A 24,635-nucleotide genomic window follows, 5' to 3' on the forward strand; every position below is an offset into this window, starting at 1 on the left:
AAGAAGAGTGACAGGAGCCACCTGCAGTGGGTGGTCCAGGAAGGCCTCTGAGCAAGTGGCCTTGAAGCTGCCGCGCTCCAGACTTCTTGTCTAATTAAATGTCTTATCGTTCAAACCATGTTCCTAGGATAATCTTTTTGCAGCCCTAACATCCTGAGTGATAGGGGTGACTTTGTGTGGATTTCTTTCTCTTTCATTTTTCTGTATTCTGTTCCCCAGCTCTTTTTGTACTCCTCAAAATCCCGTTCTCAAAAGAGTCAGTAATGTAATTCCTGCCAATCCAGTTCCCCTTGAACTTTCTATAATACCTGCCACTGTTCATCCTGGCTCCCAGAGCTTTTTGTCTCCTTGGGCTTCTGTGATGTTCCAGGGTGCTGGGTCTTAATCTGACACCCTTTTCTTCTTGCACTGATTCCTTCCCCCGGGATCTGCCTTTGCTGAACATCTGTTCAGACTTGGAGTTGAACGTGTCTCTTTCCAGAGGTCATTTAATATACTGCTTACAAAAATCCCATGATGGCATTTTTATCCCCACTTTGCAGATGTGGAAACTAGGCTCTGCGAGGTTCATGAACCTGCCTGAGGCCATCCAGTTCGTAAGTGACCCAGCTGGGATTTAAACTGAGGGATCTTTGACTTGAATTGCATCATTTTGCTCAAGACAGTCAGTCTCTTTCTCATGGCTCTCTTTATCTCTCTTCCAAGGTCAAGTGACCCATTCTTATGGCATCAACTATGACTTTTATAGAGAGACCTCCCAAGTCTTAACCCATAGTCTTGCACTATCCCCTTAGTCTTAAAAAAATCGCAGAAGCTTCTATCCTTTACATTGGGCATGTATAGAGTTATCTAATCTGCCTTTGTGATTTCTGACCATGCCATCTCCCAGCCATGGCGATGGACAGTCCTGCATCCCCTTTGTCTACACATCTCCCTCTTTCATCTGATGCACTCAGTCAGAAGCAGCGGCCTGTGGTGACCCCATTTAAAATGTTTCTTGAATCTGTCCCTTTGCCCTCATTCCTAGGTAGTGACCGATCTTCTCCCCTCCATCCAGCACAAAGCTTCCTTCCTGCTTCAGCCCCTCCCGTCTATTCCCTCCCTTAGATGCTCCCAGATGACCCATTCTGGTACATTGCTTTCCTTATGCTCCTCACTCTTTTGGTTCCTTCTCAGGTCCCCATTGCCTCACTTTAATGGCTTTGTGTTATCTGGCTCCAGCCTTGTTTTTCTAGAGTAGTTCAAATCAGCCTGCACGGTCTGCTATTTCACACACATCTCCCCTCCCCTCATTCTAGCTGCAATTCTGTCCAGCCTTGCCTGTCCTTATCCTCTAAGTAGGAAACACCTCATCTTTCAGAATGCCACCTCTGGTCTGTTGGGCCAGGAGCAGGCTCTGGTCACCAGATCCCGGGAATCTCTCCCACCTCAGCTTACCCACAACACTCATGGCTTGTCTCTGTAGGTCACTGGGGAACCTGTCATTTGCTCACTGTGTCAGGAGGTCTAAGCTGGGTTTCCCAAACAAGATTATAAAGCCCTTTTTGATTAGAACCATGCCTTTCCCTTCCTGAGGCTTAGTGTTGGAGAACTGAATGGAGACACCTTCTATCCTATCAGTCAACCCAGCTTCCTGTACAAGTATTGATTGAGCATCTGTTATGTCCCAGTACTACGCTGAGCACTGGGAATGCAACTGAGGAGACAAAATTCCTGCCCTCAAAGGGCTTATGGTCTAATAGGAAATAAAAATAAATTTTAGGAAGTATGATTATTTTATAGGGCAAGCATGGGGTGCTCATAATAGGGACACCTAACCATGGCTGAAGTGCCAGGGAAGGCTTGCCCGGGGAAGTAAATTTTATTTTATTTTAATTTAATTTTTTACAGTTCTCAATTTTTTATTATTAGATTCAACAAAGAATAAGAATAACATTTTCTAAAATATTTATTTGTGTGTGAGAGAGATAGAGAGTGAGCAAGGGAGAGGCAGAAAGAGAGGGAGAGAGAGAGAGAGAGAGAGAGAGAGAGAGAGAGAGAGAATCCCAAGCAGGCTGCACTATCAGCACAGAGCCCTATGTGGGGTTCAAACTCACGAACCACGAGTTCATGACCTGAGCCGAAACCAAGAGTCAGATGCTTAACCAACTGAGCCACTCAGGCACCCCAAGAATAACATTTTAATAAACATAATCAGAACAAAATGTATGGAAAAATAAAGTAAAACCAGTACTACCCAAGGTAGTGAATTTTAAATTTGAGACCCCCAGGGGATTTATTCAGGTGAAGAAGAGGGAAAGAATGATCCAGGCAGAGCATAGATGAAGGCTTGGGAATGATGCAGAGTGTAGCAGAGTTGGGGGACTGAAAACTCCAAGTCCATCATGGCTGGGGCTGGCATGGAGGGTGCGAGGGAGAGAAGTGGTAAGAAGGGGCTCGGAGGATGGGCAGGGGCCAGACGCGCCGGGCCCAGGAAAAACAGGAGCCTGGGGTGTTATGGCCTTGATGAAGAGACAGTGATATTTTTTTCAGCTCAGGAAGCTATGGATACAGGGACATGTCAGGGGGCCAGAAGGAGTCGTAGATGACACAGAGGCAGGGAATGGTGAACAGGCTGGCAGAACTCTGAAGACTATGGAAACATTCCAATCACTGGAACTCGCCCTGTGACCTGGCCAGTGGTCAGGAATTCCAAAAGCTCTGTAGGAGTTTACCAGGCAAAGCACGGTAAGATACTAGCCACGGAGAGGTGTCTGTAAAGCCCTGTGTTGGGAGTGGGATGGTTCAGGAAAGTCTTCCTGGGACTAGAGGGCTATGAGATGCATCTGGAAGGTAGGACTCACAGTGTGCAGTTCTTGGGCTCAGGACTGAATTCTCTTCTCCCCGGCCATGCCCGGGGCCCAGCTCTGGGCTAATGGCCTGTGGTTCTGGGGCCCATGGTGGCTGTCACCCTTGGAGGAAGCATCTCAGCTCCTCCTTTCACAGCAGGAACTGTCCTTGGGATGGTGGGTTTGGCAAAGGGCACTTCTCAACACTCATTTCCTACCTGGCCTCGACCAACCTAAGCAAATAGCTACTTTCTTTCCAAGGCAATTAATTGGACTGACTTGTTCAAACATGTAAAACCAATAAGAGGGTCTGAACTGAAGTCTTTATCTTTATAGCACCCCCCTCGCACCGTCCAGAAGCACTGTGCCTTATCTATAAAATAAAATTTTCATTTATATCCATTCCTTCCCATAGAATGAATCGGTTGTAAAATGACTGGTTGTACACTATCTCCAAGAAGCCCTACTTCGTTCTCTCCCTTTTCCACAGAATTTTGTGTTAATGAATTCAACAAATATTTGTTGAGTCAGACCTTATTCTAGATATGTGGGATACATCAGTGAACATAACAAAGAGCATAGTAAAGCCCACAATAAAGCCTTTGCTAGAAAAGGTGGTGAATGCTATTGAAAAAAAAGGGGGGAGGACCAAACAGAAGTTTTCTCCTCCCACGAGCCAACCTACCTTAGTGGGAAGGAGCATGGGGGCAATGAGAGGGAAGGAAGAGATAGGACTGAGCTTCTGGGCTTTTTTGGTTGTTTTTGTTTTTGTTTTTTGCTATAAGCCCTTGTCCCTGGTTGGAATTTTAAACTAATTGCATGTATTACTTTGATAAAAATAAAAATCAAGTTCAAATAGTGCTGTGACTATATTGGGAGGTGAGGGTGGCAGGTTGAGCTAAGTTCTCTTCTGTCAGTGCAGAAAACAGGACAAGGTTTCTAAAGTTAATAAATCAAGATACAGAAGTACAGGCATATCATTTAGCAAGGTAAAGGAAACTCTCCGAAGAATTTAAAGCAGAAACAGTAAAAAGAGTGAAAAGTCATTTCTTCTGGGGGAAAAACAGTGGAAGGTAGGAAGGCGTAAGAGTAGGCAGAGAACTCCTTTTGCCCTTTATTACAAGTCTTTTGGTATGTTTGGATTTTTAACACCATAAGCATGTGTTACTTTGATGATTAAAAAACCCCTATTCTCCTGAGCCCTGGGGGGAGGGGTTCAGAGGGGTATCTTGGCGGCTTCTGTAGAGAGTGAGGGGTTGGTAGACTTAGGTAAGCTCTGCCTTCCTTCCTTTTATTTGTTTTATATCTCTGACTTTCACGCAAGATGTTGTTTGAACAAAGGGTTCCGCAGTTGAAATTGGTTTGAACTCCATGATCTCTTCTGACTCTTGTAATTAATGATGCTTTATAAGCACCTATCAACCCTTTATGCTCGTGCCTGTTTACTTCCTCAGAGCATTTTCACTTCTTAGTCAGAAGCCTTGCATCTTCCCCCAGCTGGCTATGGTTTGAAGTGATTGGTGAGTTTGTGGCCAGTGTGCTTGTGTGGAAGTGACACCCTGCAGTCAATCATCTGATGATTATTACTTCAGGGGGCCCCTGGAGCCCCTGTTGGAACAGGGGTCCTTTGAGTGCTCTGCCTGGCCTCTGGCACAGTGGCTGTTGTAACGGCAGGTGAACATTTTGGTGAATAGTTCCAGTATCTGCAGTTGCTCCCGGGGTAGCTGTGAATTCTTATAGACGCTTGCCTCCCACTCTACTTCCTCCAGTGGGGAGAGAGGGAGGGCGGGAGGGAGAGAGAGAGGGGGAAGTGAGGGGGGGAGGGAGAGGGAGAGGGAAAGAGAGGGAGAGAGGTGGAGAGAGACTATGAATGAAATCAAGAAAGGGAGGCAACTCCCCATTAGCTTAGTCACCTCCTAGTGACTGCACTTCTAGACATGTGTCACTGTTTGCCTGCTCTGGTACTATTTTTAGGGCGGGTCCCCTCCATTCATGTTTCTGGGGCCTTTGCAGTCATCCCTGTTGCTGCATCCCTGGCAGCTGCTTTCCTGAGTTTTGAAGTCCCAGAGGTTCTGTGTTTCCAGGCACCTTTCATGCCTTCCTGGCTTTGTGTACCATGTTCTTTTATCTGCTGTCTGGGGATATGATACTAATCCTTGAAGTCCAAGCTCAAATGTCATGTAGTTTGTAAAACCTTTCCTGGGCCTAACTCTGAGGAAACTCTCTACACCTTAGCACTTATCACAGAACCTAGTCATCACTTGGTTATATTTTGGTGTCCTTGAGGGGTTGGACACATCCCATGGTCTTCTTTCGGCCTGGCATAGAGTGGGTATTCAGTAACTGCTCACAGAGTTAAATGAAGCACACTTGCTGATCTTTTCTGTGCCTTAGGAAATCTTGCTTCGCCTAGAATAAATGCTGCTGATCTCTAGCAAGGCATCTCCATAAATATTTTCCTGTTTTCATCCTGAAAGACCTGATTTGGAAGAGTCAGGTAACATCTGGAGAAAACCTCCTATTCTTGGAGGGATCCTATCTGGGGAGGGAGAATTATTGCCACTGTTTTACAGATCAGAAAACTGAGGTTCAGAAATATTGAGACTTGCTGATGGTCACATGGTAAATAGAGAGAGAGGTTGAAATCCATGCCATCTGACTCCAGAGACACAGTTTCCTACCACACGCTTCCTCGTAGTCCCCACAGTGTGCTCTGAGATCACACCATCTGAGACCATCCAGACCACAATTTTCCCCTCAAGCATTCATGCAATCATTTTCCTTCCAGACCCAAGTGTTGAGAATCTTTCTGTGTCCCTGGCATTTTCATTTCCTTGAGATTTGCTAATCTTTTCCTGTCTCCTCTACAGTCTGCAGGAGTTCATTTCTCTCTCATCCCTTTCCAAATATCATGATTTCCAAATCTTTCAGTGGGTTTCTTTTTCTGGCTGTGGTCCTTTTTTTGGAGACTTTCCAATATAGCCACAGGTTGGAGGATGATAACAATGAATTAGTCAGTAGATCTTCTTTGATGTTATTTTGTGGGCAAACTCATTAATTTATGACAAAACATCAAAGAGCTCAGCTCCTGCATAGGACTGGTTTGTCCCAAGGCAGCTGGGTAATAATTATTAGTCAGATTAAATCTCAGTGTCTTCTTCTGCTTCAAGAGTTAAAGTCCAAATGACTGAAGTGTGGGAACATCCCATCCTGTAGCTGCCCATTGGCTCTGAGTCAGCCTGGTATGAAACTCCCCACTCCAACTGTGGATCTCTCTCCATGGTCTCCACTTTGATGCCTCTAAGCCTTGAGGTCTGTCAAGATTGGTGTAGCAACTGGAGAAGGTGTAGTGATAAAAGGCGGAGGCTGTTACAGTCTCTTTCTAGTCAGGGGAGCTGGATATTAAAAGGGATCATCCCTGCGTGGACTAGCTCAAGGTTCTCCATAGAGTCCTAGTCCTGTAATTTCATTGGGAAGGAGAGCTCTCTTTGGGCCACACAAGAAAAGTGCCAGCACCATGTTTAGCACATAGCAAGCTTTCTGTATGTAATGGTTGAATGCACTTGTCAAGAAAGTCATGATGCATGAAGCCTCTGGTTAGCTGAAGAGGAGTAAGGAGTAGAGCTTGGGTCTTTGCTTATACAACAACACCCAACCTGCTCACATCTGTGGCCATTTACTTTGCTTCTCCCCCTTTATCTGTGGTGGAAAATTGTCTGTGGTCCTCTCTAAAGCCAGCCCCTCCATGTTTGCCCTGGATCCCAACCTTTGCTGACCTCTTAAGGGCTTGCTTCTGTAATTAACTCTCTTCTTCCTGAGCCCTCAGTGTTTCCCTCTCTACTGGATTATTTCTATCAGCAACAAGCAAGCTTCAATGTACTCCTATCTTAAAAGAGCCTCCCTTGCTCCTACTTCTCCTTCAGGCCACTGTTTTACTCTTCACTCCCTTTTACAGCAAAATGCCTCTCAAGACTTGTCTACACTCTCAGTAGCTCTCCTTCCTCTCCTCCATTCAGACTCTCAAATCCACTTCACTCAGGATCTCATCCCCGTTCTCTACTGAAACAGCTTTTATCAAGCTCATCAGTGACCTTCTAGCTGTCAAGCCCAATGGTCATTTCTTAGTCCTCATCTTTTTCTACATATGAGCAGCTCTCGGCACAGCTGGTAGGGCTCTGTTACCGGGTTTCTTCCTTGGCTCCAGGACACCACTCTCTTGGGTCTCCTCCTACTTCACTGGTCACTCTTCTCAGTCAACTTTCATCTTCTCAACCTGTAAGTAATAAAGTGTCCAGGAACAGCTCTTGGACAATTTTTCTAGCTATATCCACTCCCTAGACGATCTCATCTGGTCACCCGCTTTCAAATACTGTTCACATACTGGTGGCTCTCCAACGCTCTACCTCTCTCTTGAACCTCAAATGCCCACTCCACTTAGATGTATAATATGCACATCAAATTTCAAACCTAAATCAACTAAGCAAAACTGTTCTCCATCCTTTCAGGCCTACTCAGTCCTTAGGCTTCCCTTCTCAGTAAATGGCAACTCCCTTCTTCCAATGGCTCAGACTTCCAAACTTGGAATCATTTTTGACTCACTTTTATACCACACCCTGTCTATTAACAGGTCCTGCCAGCACTACCTTCAAATTATATCTAGGGTCTGGCCACTTCTTACCACCTGCACCGCCACTACCCTAGTCTAAGCCACCACCATATCTTGCCTAGACTACTCTTAACCTCCTAACTGGTGTCACTGCTTCTATTTCAGCCTCCTAACTGGTGTCACTGCTTCCATCCTTGCCTTTCTCCCGCTTTGCTCCCCTTTCCATCCCAGCCCTGGCATTCAGAATCGTGTAAAAAACTACAATTAGATAATGCCATGCCTCTACCCTAAACTTTCTAAGGCTGTTGATCCCACTTTCTTAATAGAATCCAAAGTCCTTATCAGGGCCCGTGAGTCCTTTAAGACCTGGTTCCTGTTACCTCTCTGATCTCAGATCCCATCTCTCTACCCCTTGCCCACTCCAGTCTAGCTACACTGGTTTCCCTGCTATTCTTCGAACATGCCAAGCCTACTCCTTCCTGCCACCTGCCCTTGTACTGTCCTCTAAGCGATTTCACTCTTTCTTTAGGTACCTTCATGTTAAGTTCTTTCATTTACCTCAGGCCCCTGCCCAAATTTCACCTTATCAAAAAAACATTCCCTATCTTTCTAAAGCAACTCTCCTCTGTCACCTCTCTTTACCATGCTTTACTTTTCTCCCTAGCAATGATCACACCTCAACATATTTTATACTGATTTGTTTATGGCTACTGATTGTTATCCCCATTAATATGTAAATTCAATAAGAACAGAGTCTTTGTGCATGTAGACACTGCTGTAGCCCATGCTCTGAGAAGAGTGTCTGATACATAGGAAATGTTCAAGGAATGTACATTGAATGAATAGATTTGTTAAATGGACTCATCTAGATCTCTTGTCATCAGGCAAAGAGAGTGGTTTCCAGATAGTTGTTTAATGAATATGATAAAAATTAAGTGTGAGGAACTGGGAGAGGTGTCCATGGAGATCATCAGATTGTGCAACTATTTAATACTCGTGACCACCATAGGATTCACAGATATTTTCAGTTTGCTCCTTGATGCCAAATCATTGGCCAAAACTCTAAGGTGGGGTGAAACATCTGCCTTTAACTTCTTTGGCATTTCATTTATCCTCTGGGACTCAGTTTGTTCATCTGCAAAATAGGCAGTTGGAGATATGGTTACTGATCTGCTAGTTTAAGGTCTACAAGATGTTGAAGGGAGGAGTACAGTTAGGAGGATCAACCGCGCAAGCTCTGGAACTTGACTGCTTGTATTTTGAATCCTGCCTCCATTTCTCACAAGCCACACGACCTTGGGCAATTTTCTCAGTTTTCTGGTGTGTAAAGTGGGAATAATTAAAGGATAATAATAGCACTTAATTCAAAGAGTAATTTTGAGAATTACATAAGACAGTACAAGTAAAGTATGTAGCATATGGTTTGGAACATAGTAAGTGCTCAATAAATGTTAGCTATTAAAAATGAAAAGTTCTGAAGGGAATTTGTGAGAGGCCATTGCTAATGATGTTTTAGGTGCAGTAAACTATCCTAGCATGTTAGATGTTATGAAATCTTTAAAGGTGTGATGATAATATCGTGGTTGGGTAGAAGGCCCTTATTCTTAGGAGAGGCACGGTGAAGGACTGAAGGGGAAAACTTCATATCTGTCGCTTACTTCCTAATAATTTAGCCAAACATATATCTATGTTTCCATATCTATCAAGAAAATATGGCAAAATGTTAACAAATGTTGAAGCTAGGTGGACAGTATGGTTATTGTACTATTCTTTCAACCTGTGGGTTTGAAAATTTCAAAATAAAAGGTTGAAGGAAAGAAAAGAAAGGATCCTAGAAATGGTCTAGTGAATTCCGGCCCTCATTTTACAGAAAGAAGCTCAGAGGTGAAGCTTTTGACCAAGGTCATACAGCTGGAGGAGCCTGAGCCAGAATCCAGGTCTCCTGGCTGCATGAGCTGCAGAGGAACAGACTCCGCTTCCCCCAAAGACCTAGGGGTGTTATGGATGTGTAAAAAGGCACTTGTGTTGGTGTTTCCTTTTTGTTTATTAAGGAAATAGGTAGGTCATTTGGCTGGAAGCTTTGATGTCAAAATTGTGAAGGCAGCGCCAGGGCCAGCCCCGACATCCTGGGTAAACCAGTTTGGCACCATCTGCTTGTGTTTGTTGAGTGGTGGTGGTGTATATGTAAACACTGGGATTTCAGGGGAGAGGGCGAAGAGTAGGGGTGGGGCCAGGGTCAGGAAGAGCAGTGGAGAGACTGGCTTCAGTTCTGGAGCTCCCTGAAAGAAGGGACCCCAGGGTTTCTTTGGGGATGAAATGCAGGCACGTAAAGAAAGGAAATGATTTTCTGCGGTCAGCAGCATTCTCCTCTAGCTAATAGGGTTCAAAGCAGTGAAAAGAAGAGATGAGGAGAGGAGGGAATGTCCATGCAAGTCTGGGGAGGGGGACACAGAGAAGAAACGGGGAGAAAGAACAGAAAAATACGGTAGAGGAAGCCTGGGGCCACGCTGGAGGAGGGGTTGGGGGAGGGGTGTTGAAAAGGTAAAGAGGCCGCACCTGGGGGCCTGCGAACGCGTGGAGGACTGTCAGCCTCCGCAAGCTGAGTGTCTTGCCCCAGAACCGTCCTGCCTCTCTCTTCTCCGGGTCTGGAAGTCTCAGGAGGCCGTGGTAGCAAGCGCAGAGCTCCTGGCGCTCTTACTAGGGGGAAGGGCTGACAGGAGAGGCGGGGCCTCGGGGCCGGGCGGGAGCGAAGCCTCTGGCCGCGGGCGGGGCTCCTCTCCGGCGGGCGGGCGCCGGAGTCTGGGGGCCGCGCTTCCCCCTCCCGGTCCGCGGAGGCGCCTGGCCCCTCCTCCCCCTGCCGCCCCCACCCCCGCCGCCGCTGTCAAAGATAAACCGGGCCGTTGCTTGCAGGAGCAGCGGCAGCCGGCGATCGGGCGGTGAAGAGCCTCGGGCGCGGCCTCGCCTCCCCGGCCCGGCGCCCGCATCAGCACCGCGGATAGCACAGCGGCGGTCGCCAGTACCTAGGCGCCCTCCGGCCCACCAACTAGCCGGGCCCTCGGCGTCCGCATCAGCACCGCGGACAGTACCCCGGGCCCCGTCTCGTCGCGGTTAGCCCACCCGCTCCCCGAGTCAGCACCGCGGACAGCCCCCCTTCTCCGGCCTCCCAGCAGGCTCGGAGCGGTCGGCGCCCCTGGAACATGGCCACTGAGGTAGGGGGCGACCGCCCGGCCCGCAGGCAGTGGCTGACTGGTGCGGGAACACATCCCCGCTAGGGGCGGACTGGGCGGGAAAGGAAGAAGGGGGGGGTGAGGTGGGGTGGGGTGGAGTGAGGGGGTGGGGTAGGGTAGGATGGGGTGGTTTCCCTGAATCAGTACTGCGGGGAGGGGTAGGGGGAAGAGTGGCAGGGTGGAAGAGGGGGCTTCTCCTGAGAACTCATCTCATCTCTGGCTATCTTACCCATCTGAGTCCCCGAGGCTGCCCAGGCCACTTGTTGGCACTAGCACCAGGTTTGCTCCAGGGCCCCAGCTGGGGTTTCCTCTTACCCTGGAACTGCTAGTCCTAAAACTACTTCCCTAGAGGTTTGGAGGTGAGCTCGCCCCTGTTTTAGGGGAAGGAAGGCGGCTGGTTGCTGTTGCTATGCAGTGCAGCCATCCAGCTTTTAAACCCAAAAGCTTGGTTAAGAGATGACAGACCTACGTCCACCTTCACATTTCCTTCGTGGGGGAGTGAGGGGACAAAGAATCCTCAGGCCAAAACCTCAAACAGTTGGGTTTAATGAGCTGCCTGCACCAGTCTCTACTTTTGCATATTATGCTTTCTTGCCCCTGCTCCCCCCCCCCTTTTTTTTATATCATTCAAGTTTCTTGTACCAGGGTGTCTACATTTCCCGGGTCTGATGGGAGGAGCTGTCTTTTTCTTCTTCTCCAGGGTGTGCTTATAGGTGTGTCACCTTCAAGGGACTTGAAAGTTGAAGCCAGGGACCTGTTGGCTGAGGGCAGAATCTTGGTGCAGTGGTTAAGAGGTCAGGAATTTTCTCTTGTACTCCCTCCTTTCATGTGGGAAGTGGAGCTCTTTATGTTCCCACTTTATAAGTGGTAAAGCTACCACATGGAGAAGGGGAGGACCTATTTGATACACAGCATGTTAGCAGCAGAGCTGAAAAGTTTCTTCCTTTGGATTTTCGGAGCGGAACCCAGGACACCAGGGTCTCCCCAGTTCTGATGCTGACTTCTTTTGTGGTGTTTCCCTACTTCTCACCCAGCTGGGATGCAAGCCAGGGGGAACAGCACAGGCTTTTGAATGACTCTCTGCATTGCATCGGGGCGTCCTGGTGAGCAGGGTGACATCAACACCAAGTGTCACCATTGCAATTCTGCTGTTGTGGCCACCACAGAACAAGGTACAGTTGCTTGGTACTGCTTGGCTTTGTGACAAAGCACAAGGTTAGTTAGGAGAGCTCATCCTCTAGGACCTTGTGAGGGGCCAAGCCTTAAGCAGACCCATGGAGCTTGGTTTTACAGGTGGAGGAATGCAAAATAAATAAATAATCAGAAAGCTTGGAAAGTGCCAAAGTTACTGAGGAGAGCAGGAAGAACAAAGGAGAAATGACCAAGGATCTGGTCACCTTCCAGATAGGGCTGCCAGGCTGCCAGGCGGCAGCAAAGCCTGCTGGTATTGGGCAGCAAAGGACAACTTGGCATAGCTGGGCCAGAGGAGTGGGCAGAGAAGGCAGCCACACCTGTGATGTGATCTGACAGATCCCAGGAGGCCGTCTGTCCCATCATATCTCCACTTCAGGTCTGTTATGGTCCAGAAATTCCAACCAGCAGGCTCACATCTCTAGGTTGAGGCAGTGTTTCTAGGAGGCTGCTGTTAGGCATGCGTGACTCTCCCCTGGGAGAGGCTCTGCTTTTAATGCCTCTGTGAATATAGCACTTTCCTGTGTACAAAGCACTATCACATGTATGATCTCCTTTGAGCTTTAGAGCACCCCTGTGAAGTGGGCAAGGATGCTGTTATTATCCGCAATTAACAGGTGAGCCAACCGAGGCTCAGGAGCTTGCTTGATCTCTGTGAAGTAGCATCATTATCCCATTTTACAGATAATGCAACTGGAATGCAAGACGTATTCAAGAGACTATGGCTCAAAAGAGGCAGGGCAAGGATTAGAGACTGAGTCTTCTGCCTCCCTGGTCAGTGTTTTTTTCTGCTGCAGCCAGGTGTATCTAGTTAGCCAACGGCGTTGCTCAACAGCGAGGTGGGCACGTGAGGCTGTGATGGGGGAACGGATGCGGAAGAGTTCAGGAAGGACTCAGGCCCCCTGTTCAGCCTGGCTGGGTCAGCTTGAGGGTAGAGGGACAGAGGGACAGAGGTATGCCCAGAAGGGATGGAGAGCAGAGGACAAACATTACACATTTCCCAATTTGGCCTTGGGTGGACCCTGCTGGCAGTACTGAGGGAGGAAGCCTTAGCTCTGCCAAGGCACAGAATGTGCACATTATCTGGGCTGTGCAGTGAGTCATTCTCCCCAGGCTGTTTTTACTGTTAGGACTGAGTTAAGATTACCAGGGAAAACCTGTTGGGAGAAGGAAAACCTCATGCCAAACTTCTTGGCCATTCCCTTTGGGTTCTGACTGGTAAGTCCACAGTTCCAGCAGAAGGTGTTTTGGGAGGTGAAGAGGAGATCAAGACAAGGAGAGGGAGGGAGAAGGAGGAGGGTGAGGGAGAGAAAGAGAGGGAGGGACAGAAAGACAGAGGGGGAGGGAGAGATGGGTGAGGAGGAGAGAGGCAGAAACAGAGAAAGCATGGATGTCCCTGGATCCCTGGATGGAAGGCATGGAAACTGGATCTTTTCTGCTTCCCAATTTCTGTTTAGGAGTTAGCATTAAGGGAGGAGTGTGTGTGAGGAACTCAGAGGAGGAATGAAGCCTCCTGAGTGATACACTGACCTCATTTGGAAAACTGTAATGAGCCCATTTCCTGAGCGACAAACCTCTGCAAATGTGTGTCACTGGGAGCAGGGTCCGCCCTGGGAAACAGTCCAGATGGCCAAGGACAACTGGGAAATGCCTGGCTGGGAGGGGCTTCTTTAAGTTTAAGTGGTGGAGTTTGGCCCCTAAGAGATTTTTTAAAACATGTTTATTTATTTTTGAGAGAGAGAGAACACGAGCGGCGGAGGGGCAGAGAGAGAGGGAGACATAGAATCTGAAGCAGGCTCCAGGCTCCGAGCCATCAGCACAGAGCCCAATGCGGGGCTTGAACTCACAAACCGTGAGATCATGACCTGAGCCGAAGTTGGATGCTTAACCGACTGAGCCACCCAGGCGCCCCCGGCCCCTGAGAGATTTTTAAATGCACCCAAGTAGCATTATCCAAGCAAGGCATTTGGAGGTTTGATCTCTGAGGCCTGGAATTAACAGCCAACAGACAGTGGGTTGGGCTTGGGCCCTTGTGTAGGCTGAGAAGAAGGGAGGCCCTGTGCCTGGGTTTCCATCCTGAGGCCTGATTCGGCTGCCTCTGACTCACGATCCTCACTCCTCCTCCACACCCCAGCCAGGGATCATGGTGTTGGTTCATGAGCTGAATCTCCTGATTCTTGAGTTGAGCCTCAAATGCATCCTCTGGAATTAGCTAGTTTTTAATGAGGATGGAGATGTGGGCCAGATGGGGCCTCCTGTTTGTCTTGGGCAGATTGGGACTGGGAATGTTCTTCTGAACTCCAGTGCTTACTCCTCACCTCTACCAGGTTGGCTCTGTCAGGTGTATGGCCCATTCTTCAGGCTGCCTCCCTATCCCTGTCATACTGCAGTTCAAAAATTGGTGCCAGCAGGTATTGCCACTGACTTTCTCTTTCTTCCTCATGAAATGCCTCTTGGGGTGTCCTTAGCCAGCTGCCAGCAAGCCTGGGATGGTGGCAGGGGAGAGGGCAGAGTTGAGGAAGGTAAGAAGTAGATGAGAAGCCCAGGTGTCAGGGTCAGTTAAGAAACCCCAGAGTCACTGTTCAGGGGAGACACAGAAGCTGTGGTCTCTTAGAGGTGCAGGCATATTCTGGGATCCTCTTGTGGGGTCAGAGCATCATGGATCTCTCCTGAAAACCTGTGCTCGCTTCCTGAAAGCTACATAGCTGGCAAGTGCCTGGAGCCTGGCTCTAGCTCTGGCCCAAGGGCCCCTATGATGGGATTTCTTATTCAGAGGTCCTAACCTGGCAATTCTAGGAGTGAATCTTGTTCACAGTTGTGCCTTATTTGGTCTGCTTAGTGCTTACAAATGTAAATATTTATTGGAAACGTAAAAAAAAAATCAAGACATTTGATATTAAGGAAATATGGATTTATGCATTCTCTTAAGATGTCGAAGTGTGGCATCCTGGGCTCACATTCTCACATGGCAGTGGTCAGCCGCTTTCTTGAGACAGAGCATGGGTTCTCTGATTAGCCACAGCCCTCACCCAACCCACTTACATGCTTAGTTCCTATAAACATTTGCATTCACAATCCCTGAGAAAGCCTCTTGAATGTCAGGGCTAGAAGGGGCTTTAAGTGATTATGTTGTTCCAGCTTCTCAGTTTCTAGTTGAAGAAATGGAGGCCCAGGGTCATGTGGCCCAGACTAGCACCCAGGTATCCTGCTCCCAGGTCAGTGGGCCCTCTTTCCATCAGGGCCTTTTGGTACTTCACAACTGAGCCACCGTGGATGGGGAGAGCCAGGAGATGCTGCCTTGCCTTAAGTCCTACTCTTTGCCAACTACAGATGAGTGTGTTATATTGTGCTTGACATAGATCTGGGAGATGAAAGCTCTGGAATATACAATGAGTCTGATACCATCTTCTAGCAACTCCTCAAGACTCCACAAATACTCTACAGGGAGGGAAGTAGATCCCTGGTCACCCAGAGGCTTTGTTCTAAGGCTCAGGATTTTTGGGGTTGGAAAGGGTGTTGAGCTCTCCTACTCTGGGTACTTGAGAACTCACAGATCAAAGCCAAGAGGAGATGAGACCATACTATGCAAGATAGCATCCTAAAATTTTAATGGAATAATAAACTAGAAGTTTATTGTTCAGTAAAGTCCCAGAGAAGTGATCCTGATCAGCAAGTAGGTCTCCTCCAGGGTGACTCAGGGACCCAGGCTCTTTCCAATTTGTGGTCCCATCATCTTCAACATACAGCTTCCTTGGTTTCTGTGGAAGAGGAAAGGTAACAGAAGAGTGGCTGGTTGTTGTGAGCTAAGCCTATACATGAATTCATCACTTCCACTCATATTCTATTCAGTCATATGGCCACACCTAATTGCAAGGCAGGGTGGGGATTAATCTAATTGTACGCCTAGGAGGAAGAAGTGGTCACTAGAGACAGTCACAGACACATACCTTCATGGTAGCACACAGTGCATGTGTGCACTCGGACATAGACAAAGGAGGCCGTCAGAGGGGAAGAAGCTCTATCCATAATAGAATAGTTGAATCACTGTTTTTTCCCTTTCTTTCCATTCTCACCATCACTTTTCTTGGGTTAGACCTGCTTTTGTGTTTCCCCGGACACTACAAACATAGTGCATCCCTTCAAATGGCCTCTTACCCCAGTCACTGGCCTCTTACCCAGTCATGCTTAATTCCCATGCATCCCTCACAGAGCTTCCTGAATGATCCTTCTGGGGCTAGGGGAATCCATCCTCATGATCCACTGGCTCACGTCAGTTGGTTTTAGAAGGGCAGAGGAAGGCCACAGCCCCTTCCTTTTCTTTGGAAAATATAAAAGATGAGATCCTAACCAGATAGAGCAGAGTAACAAATAACACACTTATACCACTAAAGCCTTCTTTATTTTTCAAAGTTATCATACGATCCTAGTGAATGTCAAGGGGATTTTCTCAATTAAAACCTTGATTAGAGGAATCAAGGACAGTTCAGACAAGAGGAGCATCTATATATTCTTCAGTTCGGCCCCAGTACTCTGGTATCACATCTCTTACGTAGAGCAAGCTTTGCCGGATGTAGGAAAGTCTCCTGCAGTGTTCTCTGATTTTCCCCTTTTCCAAACCTTGATCTACCAGTTATCTCTCCTACTTTTCTCTCATTGCTTACTCTTTCCCCCAGCTTTTTTTTTAAAAATTTTTTAACGTTTATTTATTTTTGAGACAGAGAGAGACAGAGCATGAACAGGGGAGGGGCAGAGAGAGAGGAGACACAGAATCAGAAGCAGGCTCCAGGCTCTGAGCCATCAGCCCAGAGCCCGATGCGGGGCTCGAACTCACAGACTCACAGACCATGAGATCGTGACCTGGGCTAAAGTCGGATGCTTAACCAACTGAGCCACCCAGGCGCCCCACTTTCCCCCAGCTTTTAAGCAAGTTTGTCTTCTGTCCTATACCCTCCCCTCTAGTAGAGCCCCCCTCCAGCTCTTTGTGATAGCACTGTCCTCTATACTGTCATTCCCCCCTGCTCTGGCCTAATCCACAAACCAACTCCCGTCTTGCTGAAATCTGCCTGCAGTCAACTGGAGCATATTGTGCTCTCTGCCATCTTTTTCCTTTGCACAAGCTTCTCCCTCTGTCTGGGTTGACTTTACATCCCTCTCCCCACCCACTGCCTGCTCCCTACCACTGGCAACTCCTGGCCTTCTTTATGACTCAACACAGACCTCAGGAAGTCTTTTCTGAGTAAGCATTTCTGGGTAAGATGTTACTTCTCTAAAGCATTTATCACAGGCTAATTTATTATATATTTACTTGTCTTCTTCCCTGGAGCTCACAGACTGTCTTTGCTCAGCATCCCCAGAGCTCGGCAATAGTAGGGACTCAATAAATGAAAGCTGAATGACGGAAGAGATTCACCTTAATTACACAGGATGAACTGGCTGTGTGTTCACTCTGCCCTTGGGGCTTGGCCTCCACATGGTTCCAATGTTTGGCATATTTTACTCAGTGGGATGCTTCTTTCAAATGTGGGTGACTAAGGCTGGAAGTGGAAGAAAGAGGCCCTGTTCTTCTATTAATTGAGCCCAGTCCCCTCAAGTGCTAGAGTTTGTGTCAATGTCAAAACTGCAGGTGTGGGCAAGGGACAGAGTTGCCCCACTTCTTCCTACCAGGGCAAGGTGTTTCTTTAATTTCTGGGTTCAGCCTACCTTATCCATGATTTTCTCTGGGCATTTGGGTGCCCCTTCTTTCCTGTGGTGAGACATGCTAGAGAGGAAAGCTATCCCTGGTGCTCTTGGACCCAGGCTTTAACTTGGCCTCAACCCGAATCTCCCTCCCAGTTGGTGGGCTATCAGGTCCTCCTCTGTCCTACTCCCCTCCCCAACCTTGCTGTAAGCCCCACTTCTGGGGCCTGAGACCTCAGTCTTGTTCAGGGCTGGGTTCCCCAAGCACGAGGCCTGATGATTTGTGAATATTTGATACTTGGTGAGTGAACAAAAGTGTGAAAGGCTCTCTGTGTGTGTGGGAGGGGGAGGGAGAGTGAGAAGGAGGGAGGAGGGAAATGGGGGGTGGGGAGAAGGGAGGAGAGGAAAAGGGAGGGAGAGAGGGAGAGAGGAGGAGGGGGAAGGGAAAGAGAGGGAGAGGGAGAAGGGAGGGGGAGGGAGGGAGAAGGGGAAAGAGAGAGAAGGATCTGGGCCAGCTACCAGGAAGTCTTTTCCTCTTGTTAAAATTTGTTTCTGGCTCTGTTGATGATTCCAGAACCATCATCCCCTTTTGGCTCAGCTTTTGCCCTAATTCAGGCTTTTTCTAGATCTTTCTGGGATAGCTTGACGTGTCTTCTCTAGTCAACTCCACAGTTCTGCTTCCCCATGACTTTCCTGGAGCACTTGTAGGGTGGCTAATGTTCAGGTTTGCCGGGGACTTTGTTGGTTTAGTGCTGTAAGAATCACATCCTGAAAACCTCCGTCAGTCTTGGACAAACCTAGATGGATGGTCACCCTGAATGTGAGTCTGCTGTATGCCTCCTCAGGTCCATAATCTGCAGGAGCTGCGGCGAAGTGCCTCATTGGCCACCAAGGTCTTTATCCAAAGAGACTACAGTGATGGGACCATCTGTCAGTTCCAGACCAAATTCCCCCCGGAGCTGGACAGCCGGGTAAGGATGTCTTTTTTCTAAACTTGGAACATAGGCCGTGATGGAACTCAGGGAGTTATTCCAATGTATTTTTTTTTCCAGGATGAAAGTAATATGTGACATATAACTTGTTCAGGCACTTCACGTGGCAGAATTAAAAAATGTCCCTAACATTGTCTTGCTGTCACCTCACTGCAAGTTAGAGCTGAAAAAGCCTCAGAGATTTCCTAGTTCAGCGGCCCTGGAACATCAGTAGCACAAGAGTCGCCTGGAGAGCTTATGAAACAAAAACAGATTCCTTAGTCCGATTGATGGCATCAGCTTCAGGAATCTCTACTTCTTGGCAGCAGTCTCAGCCCCAGCTGCACGTTAGAATTTCCTGGGGACCTTTAAGAAATCCCGATGCCCAGGTCATCGACCAAGGGCTCTGCCCACAGCCCCTCCCTCCAGACTCAGCCAGCTACCTGGGTGTCTCATGGACCACCAACCCCTTGCAAGTCAGCTCCTTCTGCCCAGTTTTGCTCCCGGTTCGGGGGTGCGTATGGTCCTCATTCCCAGGCTGCTGTAGCACTGTCCTGGAATTAGAGAGCCTGCCCTCTGGAGGGCCGTAGGCAGACCCCAGCTCTTTCATTCAGCAGCCCAGGCCTATCCGAATGGGTTTGGGAAGGTGGGGCAGGGCTGCCTTTTGCTAATCTGATGGGTAGCCAGCTTTTAGGGTGCTGTGAGGTCTCCTCATCTCATCAAAGGACACACCTGTCCTTTGCGGCAGGGCGACTCTTGGGGTAGAGCATAATGTTTTCTTATGCGTTCACTCCAGATCTGTGTAGGGACAGTGGCTGGGAACCCCAAAGCTTCTGACTGTTCTTAGGGAGACCTTTTGTCCTAGATGGGCATGGAAGGTCCCATGCTAGCTTGTGTGATGGACAGTTCTGATCCTGTAGTGGTGAGTGGGGAAGGGGGTGTTCTGAGGAATGTAAAAAATGGGCCTACAGCCACTTTGACACCTGCTTGGAGCCTGACCTCCCAATGTAGTGTAGGGTTATTAAAGAGCACAGATTCAGGTCAGAGCTGTGTAACCTTGGACAAGTTCACTTAATATTCAGCAAGTATTTACTGAGCAATTACTATATATTAGGCACTGGGGATGCAGAAGTGAAGTCATGGGTTCATTTTCGATTGGAAGGTGTGAAGAATAAAACAGCAAGTATATATGTAGCAGCTCCAGTGGGGACCACTACTAGAAAAATAAGTGTGTGAGGGTCACAGGGCTGGGAGAGCAGGGGAGAGGTGAATGGAGGGGGGAGGTCTGTGAGATAAGGTAAGCCCTTAGGCCTGTAGGTATGAGCCTGGGGTGGGGGTGTCTGGGGGAGGCGTGTTGTATCCGAGGACACAGGCGCAAAGGACTTGTGCATTTTCAGGAAGCAGCAGGGCAGTCAGTGTGGCTGGTTGGGGACTGAGTGGGCAGGAAAGCAGGAGGCGGGCTCAGGGGACGCAGGGCCAGGCCCTGTAGGGCCTAGCAGGCATATAAGGACTTCTTGGATTTTACTTGGAGAGAGATGAGAAGGCTTTGGAAGCTCTTCATCAGAGCTGTGACATGATCCGACTTTAGCAGCCTCCCTTGGCAGGGCTGGGGGCACAGAGACCAGTTAAGAGGCTGGAGATGACGGTGGCCGGGACCACAGAGCTGAGCTTTGAGCTACTGAAGTGAAAATGTGGGAAAGTGTTATTTATTCATTTATTTTGATTAATTTTTTAAAAAATATCCGACTCTGCAAAGCTTTTTTTTTTTCAGATGAAGCAATTGCACAATTAAATGTTTTTAATGTTTATTTATTTTTGAGAGAGAGAAAAAGAGAGAGAGAGAGAGAGCACGAGTGGGAGAGGGGCAGAGAGAGAGGGAGACACAGAATCTGAAGCAGGTTCCAGGCTCCGAGCTGTCAGCACAGAGTCTGACACGGAACCTACAAACTGTGAGATCATGACCTGAGCCGAAGTCAGACGCTTAACCGACTGAGCCACCCAGGTGCCCCGCAATTGCATAATTTAATCTACAGTTGCCAGATAAATTGATAAAAATCTTATTTGTTTTTAAATTGAAGTATAGTTGATACGCAACATTACATTGGTACCTGAAAGTGCTTTTAAAAATAGAAAGCATAGAAAGTGCTTAATGAATATTAGCTATTATGATTATGGATGCAGGCAGGACAGCTTCCCAGTTGTGAGCGCCCCCGAGGCTGTCGTGTTCTTGGTGACCTCTTTGAGAGAAGATACTCCTGAGATCTCATATAATCAGTCTTATGCAGTTGGAGTCCCATCCAAACATGGGGAGCCCCTACCAATTAGGTCCTGGGCGCTTTTGCAGCTATGAAAATGGGGGGCGACGAAGTCACCAGAATTCCTGCCTGACCGTCTGCTTTCAGGAAGCCTTCACGTCTCTGATATTGTGGGAGTTTCCTGCTCCCAAGGGAGGCCAAGTAGTCATTCTTATTCCCATTTTATAGCTGTGGAAACTGAGGCTGGAGTAGTTAAGTCATCAGCTGAAGGCCACATAGCTAGTTGATGGTCAGGTCTGGACTGGACCCCAGGTCTCCCGGCTCCCAGTCCAGTGTTCCACGGGCAGCTTCTCCGATCTTACCTGTGTGCCACTCCCCTCATCCGTGTGGCCCCACCACTGCCACCCGCCCTCCTACCTGTGACTGTCCGGTCCAGGGAGGCTGGCCTCAACCTGGTTCCCTGTCCCTTTCTCCTCCAGATTGAGCGGCAGCTCTTTGAGGAGACCGTGAAGACCCTCAACAGCTTCTACGCGGAGGCGGAGAAGATCGGGGGCAGCTCCTACCTTGAGGGCTGCCTGGCCTGTGCCACGGCCTACTTCATCTTCCTCTGCATGGAGACCCACTACGAGAAGGTGGCTCCCCTCCTGACTGCCCTACATCCCCTCCTGCAGGGTTCCCCCGCTGCCCGCTCATCCTCAGCCGGCCCCTCTCCTTGCAGGTTCTCAAGAAGATCTCCCGCTACATCCAGGAGCAGAACGAGAAGATCTTTGCCCCTCGAGGCCTCCTGCTCACTGACCCCGTGGAGCGCGGGATGCGGGTCGTATCCTTCCTGGCTGTTCTGTGCAAGGGCCCAGAGCTGCCAACTGGTGGGTTTCTTGGTGAAGACACCCAGAAATAGGGACCACCCTAGGGGCCTCTGCTCAGGGATTTTCCCAGGATTCCCCACATCACTGGTCGTCAGCTCTCCTCCCCCACTATAAGTTATCAATGCCTTTTGTGAATTTCAGGGTTTGCTTTTACTGGGCTGCATTTCTTCAGCGCTTAATACATGCCAGGTATCATATTAACTGCTTTGAAACGATGTAATTCTCATACTACCCCTACAAGGTGGGTAACTCTTATTCTTCCCTCTGCCCACGAGCCCACTGAAGTTAAATCACTGGCCCAGGGTCACCCGGCCGGTGAACGTCAGAGCCAGGATTTGAGCCCAGTCCCACACTTAACCGTGAAGCTGCACTGCCCCTCAGGGAACACGCGGATCTCTGCACACGTTTACATGTCTACGGTCTCGTGTACTCCTGGGTGTACGTCCTGAGCCCCTCTTTACAGATCAGAAAAATGAAGTCTTGGTGGGCGGCCGACCCAGGAATTGGGTTATAGGCCTGCTCGCTCCACCTGGAAAAGTGTGGTCAAGGTGTACACACAGCCCACTCGCAGAGTAGAAGTGTTAAAAAAATGTTTTTACTGGAAAATTGAGAGGAAAACGAGGAAAGAAAACACAAAGACCGGAATCTTCTGTTTACAAAGCCCTGTGAGAGGGGACTTTTTTTAATTGAGTTTTTACTAAGTGCCAGGCATTGGGCTTAGAGCTTTACAAGCGTTATTTCAATCAGTCCCCCAGCTACCCCAAGATTCCATTATTACCACCATTTTACACACGCGGCCATTCATGGGTAACAAGTTAAATGACCGGTCTAAAGTCCCATCTCTCGAGAGAAAGCGACTCAGGATTAGAACTCGGGACACCGAGGTCTTCCCACTTCCCACGCCGTACCACCACCTGTCCCGGTGTTTGGTAATCAGACCCACTAAAGCGGAAGCTTCCGATTGTGCGCCTGCGCAGTGCTCGGCCCGGCAGGTCGCTGTGTGCGTGTGCACACCGAGCGCCCGCGACAGCGCGGAGGGGCTGGGGTCTAGCGGCCCGGGCCTCCCGGCCTCGCTGTCTGGGACGCGGCACCGGCTCGGCCGCCCGCTCCCCTGCTGGCCTCCGTCCGCCCCTTCTCGGCAGCTGGCAGGGGCTCCCTCCTTAACGCCGGCCGCAGATCGAGATCTCCATCTACGAGGACCGGTGCAGCAGCGGCAGCTCCAGCAGCGGCAGCAGCTCCGGCAGCGGCAGCAGCGGCGGGGGCGGCGGGGCGGGGGCCCGGTGACTGGCCGAGAGTCCCTGCAGGGAGGTGTACGGCCGGACTGAGGGCCTCTCAGACCTGCGGCGGCTGCGCTACCAGAGCACCCGCTTCTGAGTCATTCTCTGGGCCCCTGCTGCTCCCCAGGGAGGGGTGGGGCGGGAGGAAGGGTGACTGGCCCGGTGATTCCCGCAGGCCATCTACCCGCGCCCCCCTTTACTCCCTCCTGCCTGTCACCCCTGGCAGGACGGCCTCCTTCCTGACCTGGCATTTTCTCCATGGGGGAGGTCTGGTCACACGCAGCCAGATCTTCCAGGGGAAGGCTGGGGTGGGGGTTTGGGGGTGGGGGTAACACAATTTGGACAGCCCTTTGCTTCTGCAGCTCTTTACCCAACACCCGGAGGGGGGCTCAGGTCCCAGAGAGAATGCCCTTCTCCCGCATGATTCCTCACCCCAAATCCCACATCCGCCAGGACTCTCTCCCCCCAGGGTCCTGCTCCCCGTGGCTGTCTCCCAGTATCTGCTCTTTCTGGTGCCACTGCAGGGGCTCTGCCTGTCTGTGATCCTGCCTCCACCGATTCGAGGTCTGGGGAGATGGGAGCTGCTCAGTCCCCTCCTGACCTCTTCTAGACTCCTGGCTTCCCGTTCCTCTGCTCAAAGCCTGGAGGCCACCTTGGCCTTGCCAAGAAATATCCAACTCCTGAGATTTTGCAGGACATCAGGCGCTGGTTGTGGGGCACACAGCCTGGGGCTCTAGGAGGTTATTTGGGGGTCTGGAGAAATGCTTCATGGAGACATGTAGCCTTGGGAGGTTTGAACCTTCAGAACTGGAGCCAACTTCCTGAGATTAGAACCTGTGTGTATGTGAGAATGAGTGTGTGTGCATGCAGGCACGCGTGTGAGTGCATATATGTGAGTGCGCTATGTGCAAAAATGCACATGTGTATGTGTAGGTGTGTGTATGAGCACACATGTGGATGGATGTGTGTGAGTGCAGTTGTGTGTGTGTACACGTGTGGTTGCACCTGTGGGTGCATGTGTATGTATGTGTATGTGACCGTGCACTTGTCTGTTCCCCTTGGTTGCCAGGCCAATGATTGCCCCTCTCTGCATCCTGTCTTATCTTTGTATGTGATAGTCTGTGGCTGCTTCCCTGCATGGGTCCAGCCTGTCCCCTTGTAAATAAATGTCCTAAAGCTCCTTGCCCCTTGCCTGGGGCTGCCAGCTCGGCTCTTCTTCCTGGTCTCTCCCCCGCCTGCAAAGCTCTCCCTACCTTCTGATTCTACTGTGTACATTCTGGCAGAAGAGAAGCTGGGGGTCTAGGAGAGCAGAGCCAACCTTCTGGGACCTTCTGTGTCCCTCTCCCAAGCTCCCGGTGACAAGGCAACAGGGCCACACATGCTGCCCATTCAGCCCACCCAGGCTCTGGAGCTCTCTAAGGCCGTGTAAACAAGGCTTCTGTGGATGTTCAAAGGAACTGGCGACCTGCAGGGGAAAAGGCAAACTCCTTTCTCGAAAGGGAAGAGAAGCATCCAGCCACCGAGGCCCCCGCCTGCCAAGGCCCAGGGAGCCCAGTGGGAAGGAAGCAGCCCTGCCCTGGTGCCCTGAAGATGGACAGAGAGGCTGCCTGCCTCAGCCGGCAGGAGGTGCTACAAGTGCATGTGAAAGACCAGCCGCTGAAGGTAGCTTTCTGGAACCAAAGAGGGGCCTGATTGTTTTTGGACAAGACAGCAGTGTGTGGGAGGGAGGTGCCTACCC

At 49.5% G+C, this 24,635-nt stretch overlaps 2 protein-coding genes across 3 annotated transcripts in view; one reads left to right on the forward strand and one right to left on the reverse strand.

Annotated features, from left to right (window-relative positions):
• Positions 1-2,618: 2,618 nt before the first annotated feature.
• Positions 2,619-21,821, forward strand: GOLGA7B (golgin A7 family member B). The gene is made up of 5 exons (XM_049645534.1): positions 2,619-2,727; positions 10,345-10,643; positions 18,374-18,499; positions 21,234-21,386; positions 21,473-21,821. Exons 2-5 carry the CDS (start codon positions 10,632-10,634, stop codon positions 21,650-21,652), a joined length of 471 nt encoding a protein of 156 aa, XP_049501491.1. The 5' UTR covers positions 2,619-2,727; positions 10,345-10,631; the 3' UTR covers positions 21,653-21,821.
• The window catches only part of CRTAC1 (cartilage acidic protein 1), a 158,386-nt gene continuing 149,258 nt past the window's right edge, over positions 15,508-24,635 (reverse strand). The window contains exon 15 of one of the 2 annotated variants that reach the window (XM_049645533.1): positions 15,508-15,610. In XM_049645533.1, coding sequence (XP_049501490.1) covers positions 15,588-15,610 — 23 coding nt within the window. In that variant the 3' untranslated portion in view covers positions 15,508-15,587. Of the gene's footprint in view, positions 15,611-22,267; positions 22,919-24,635 lie in introns of those variants that run through there. The other variant, XM_049645531.1, reaches the window with a different exon arrangement.

Source organism: Panthera uncia, chromosome D2 (genome assembly GCF_023721935.1).
Source record: "Panthera uncia isolate 11264 chromosome D2, Puncia_PCG_1.0, whole genome shotgun sequence".
In the NCBI taxonomy this organism is placed as follows: domain Eukaryota; kingdom Metazoa; phylum Chordata; class Mammalia; order Carnivora; family Felidae; genus Panthera; species Panthera uncia.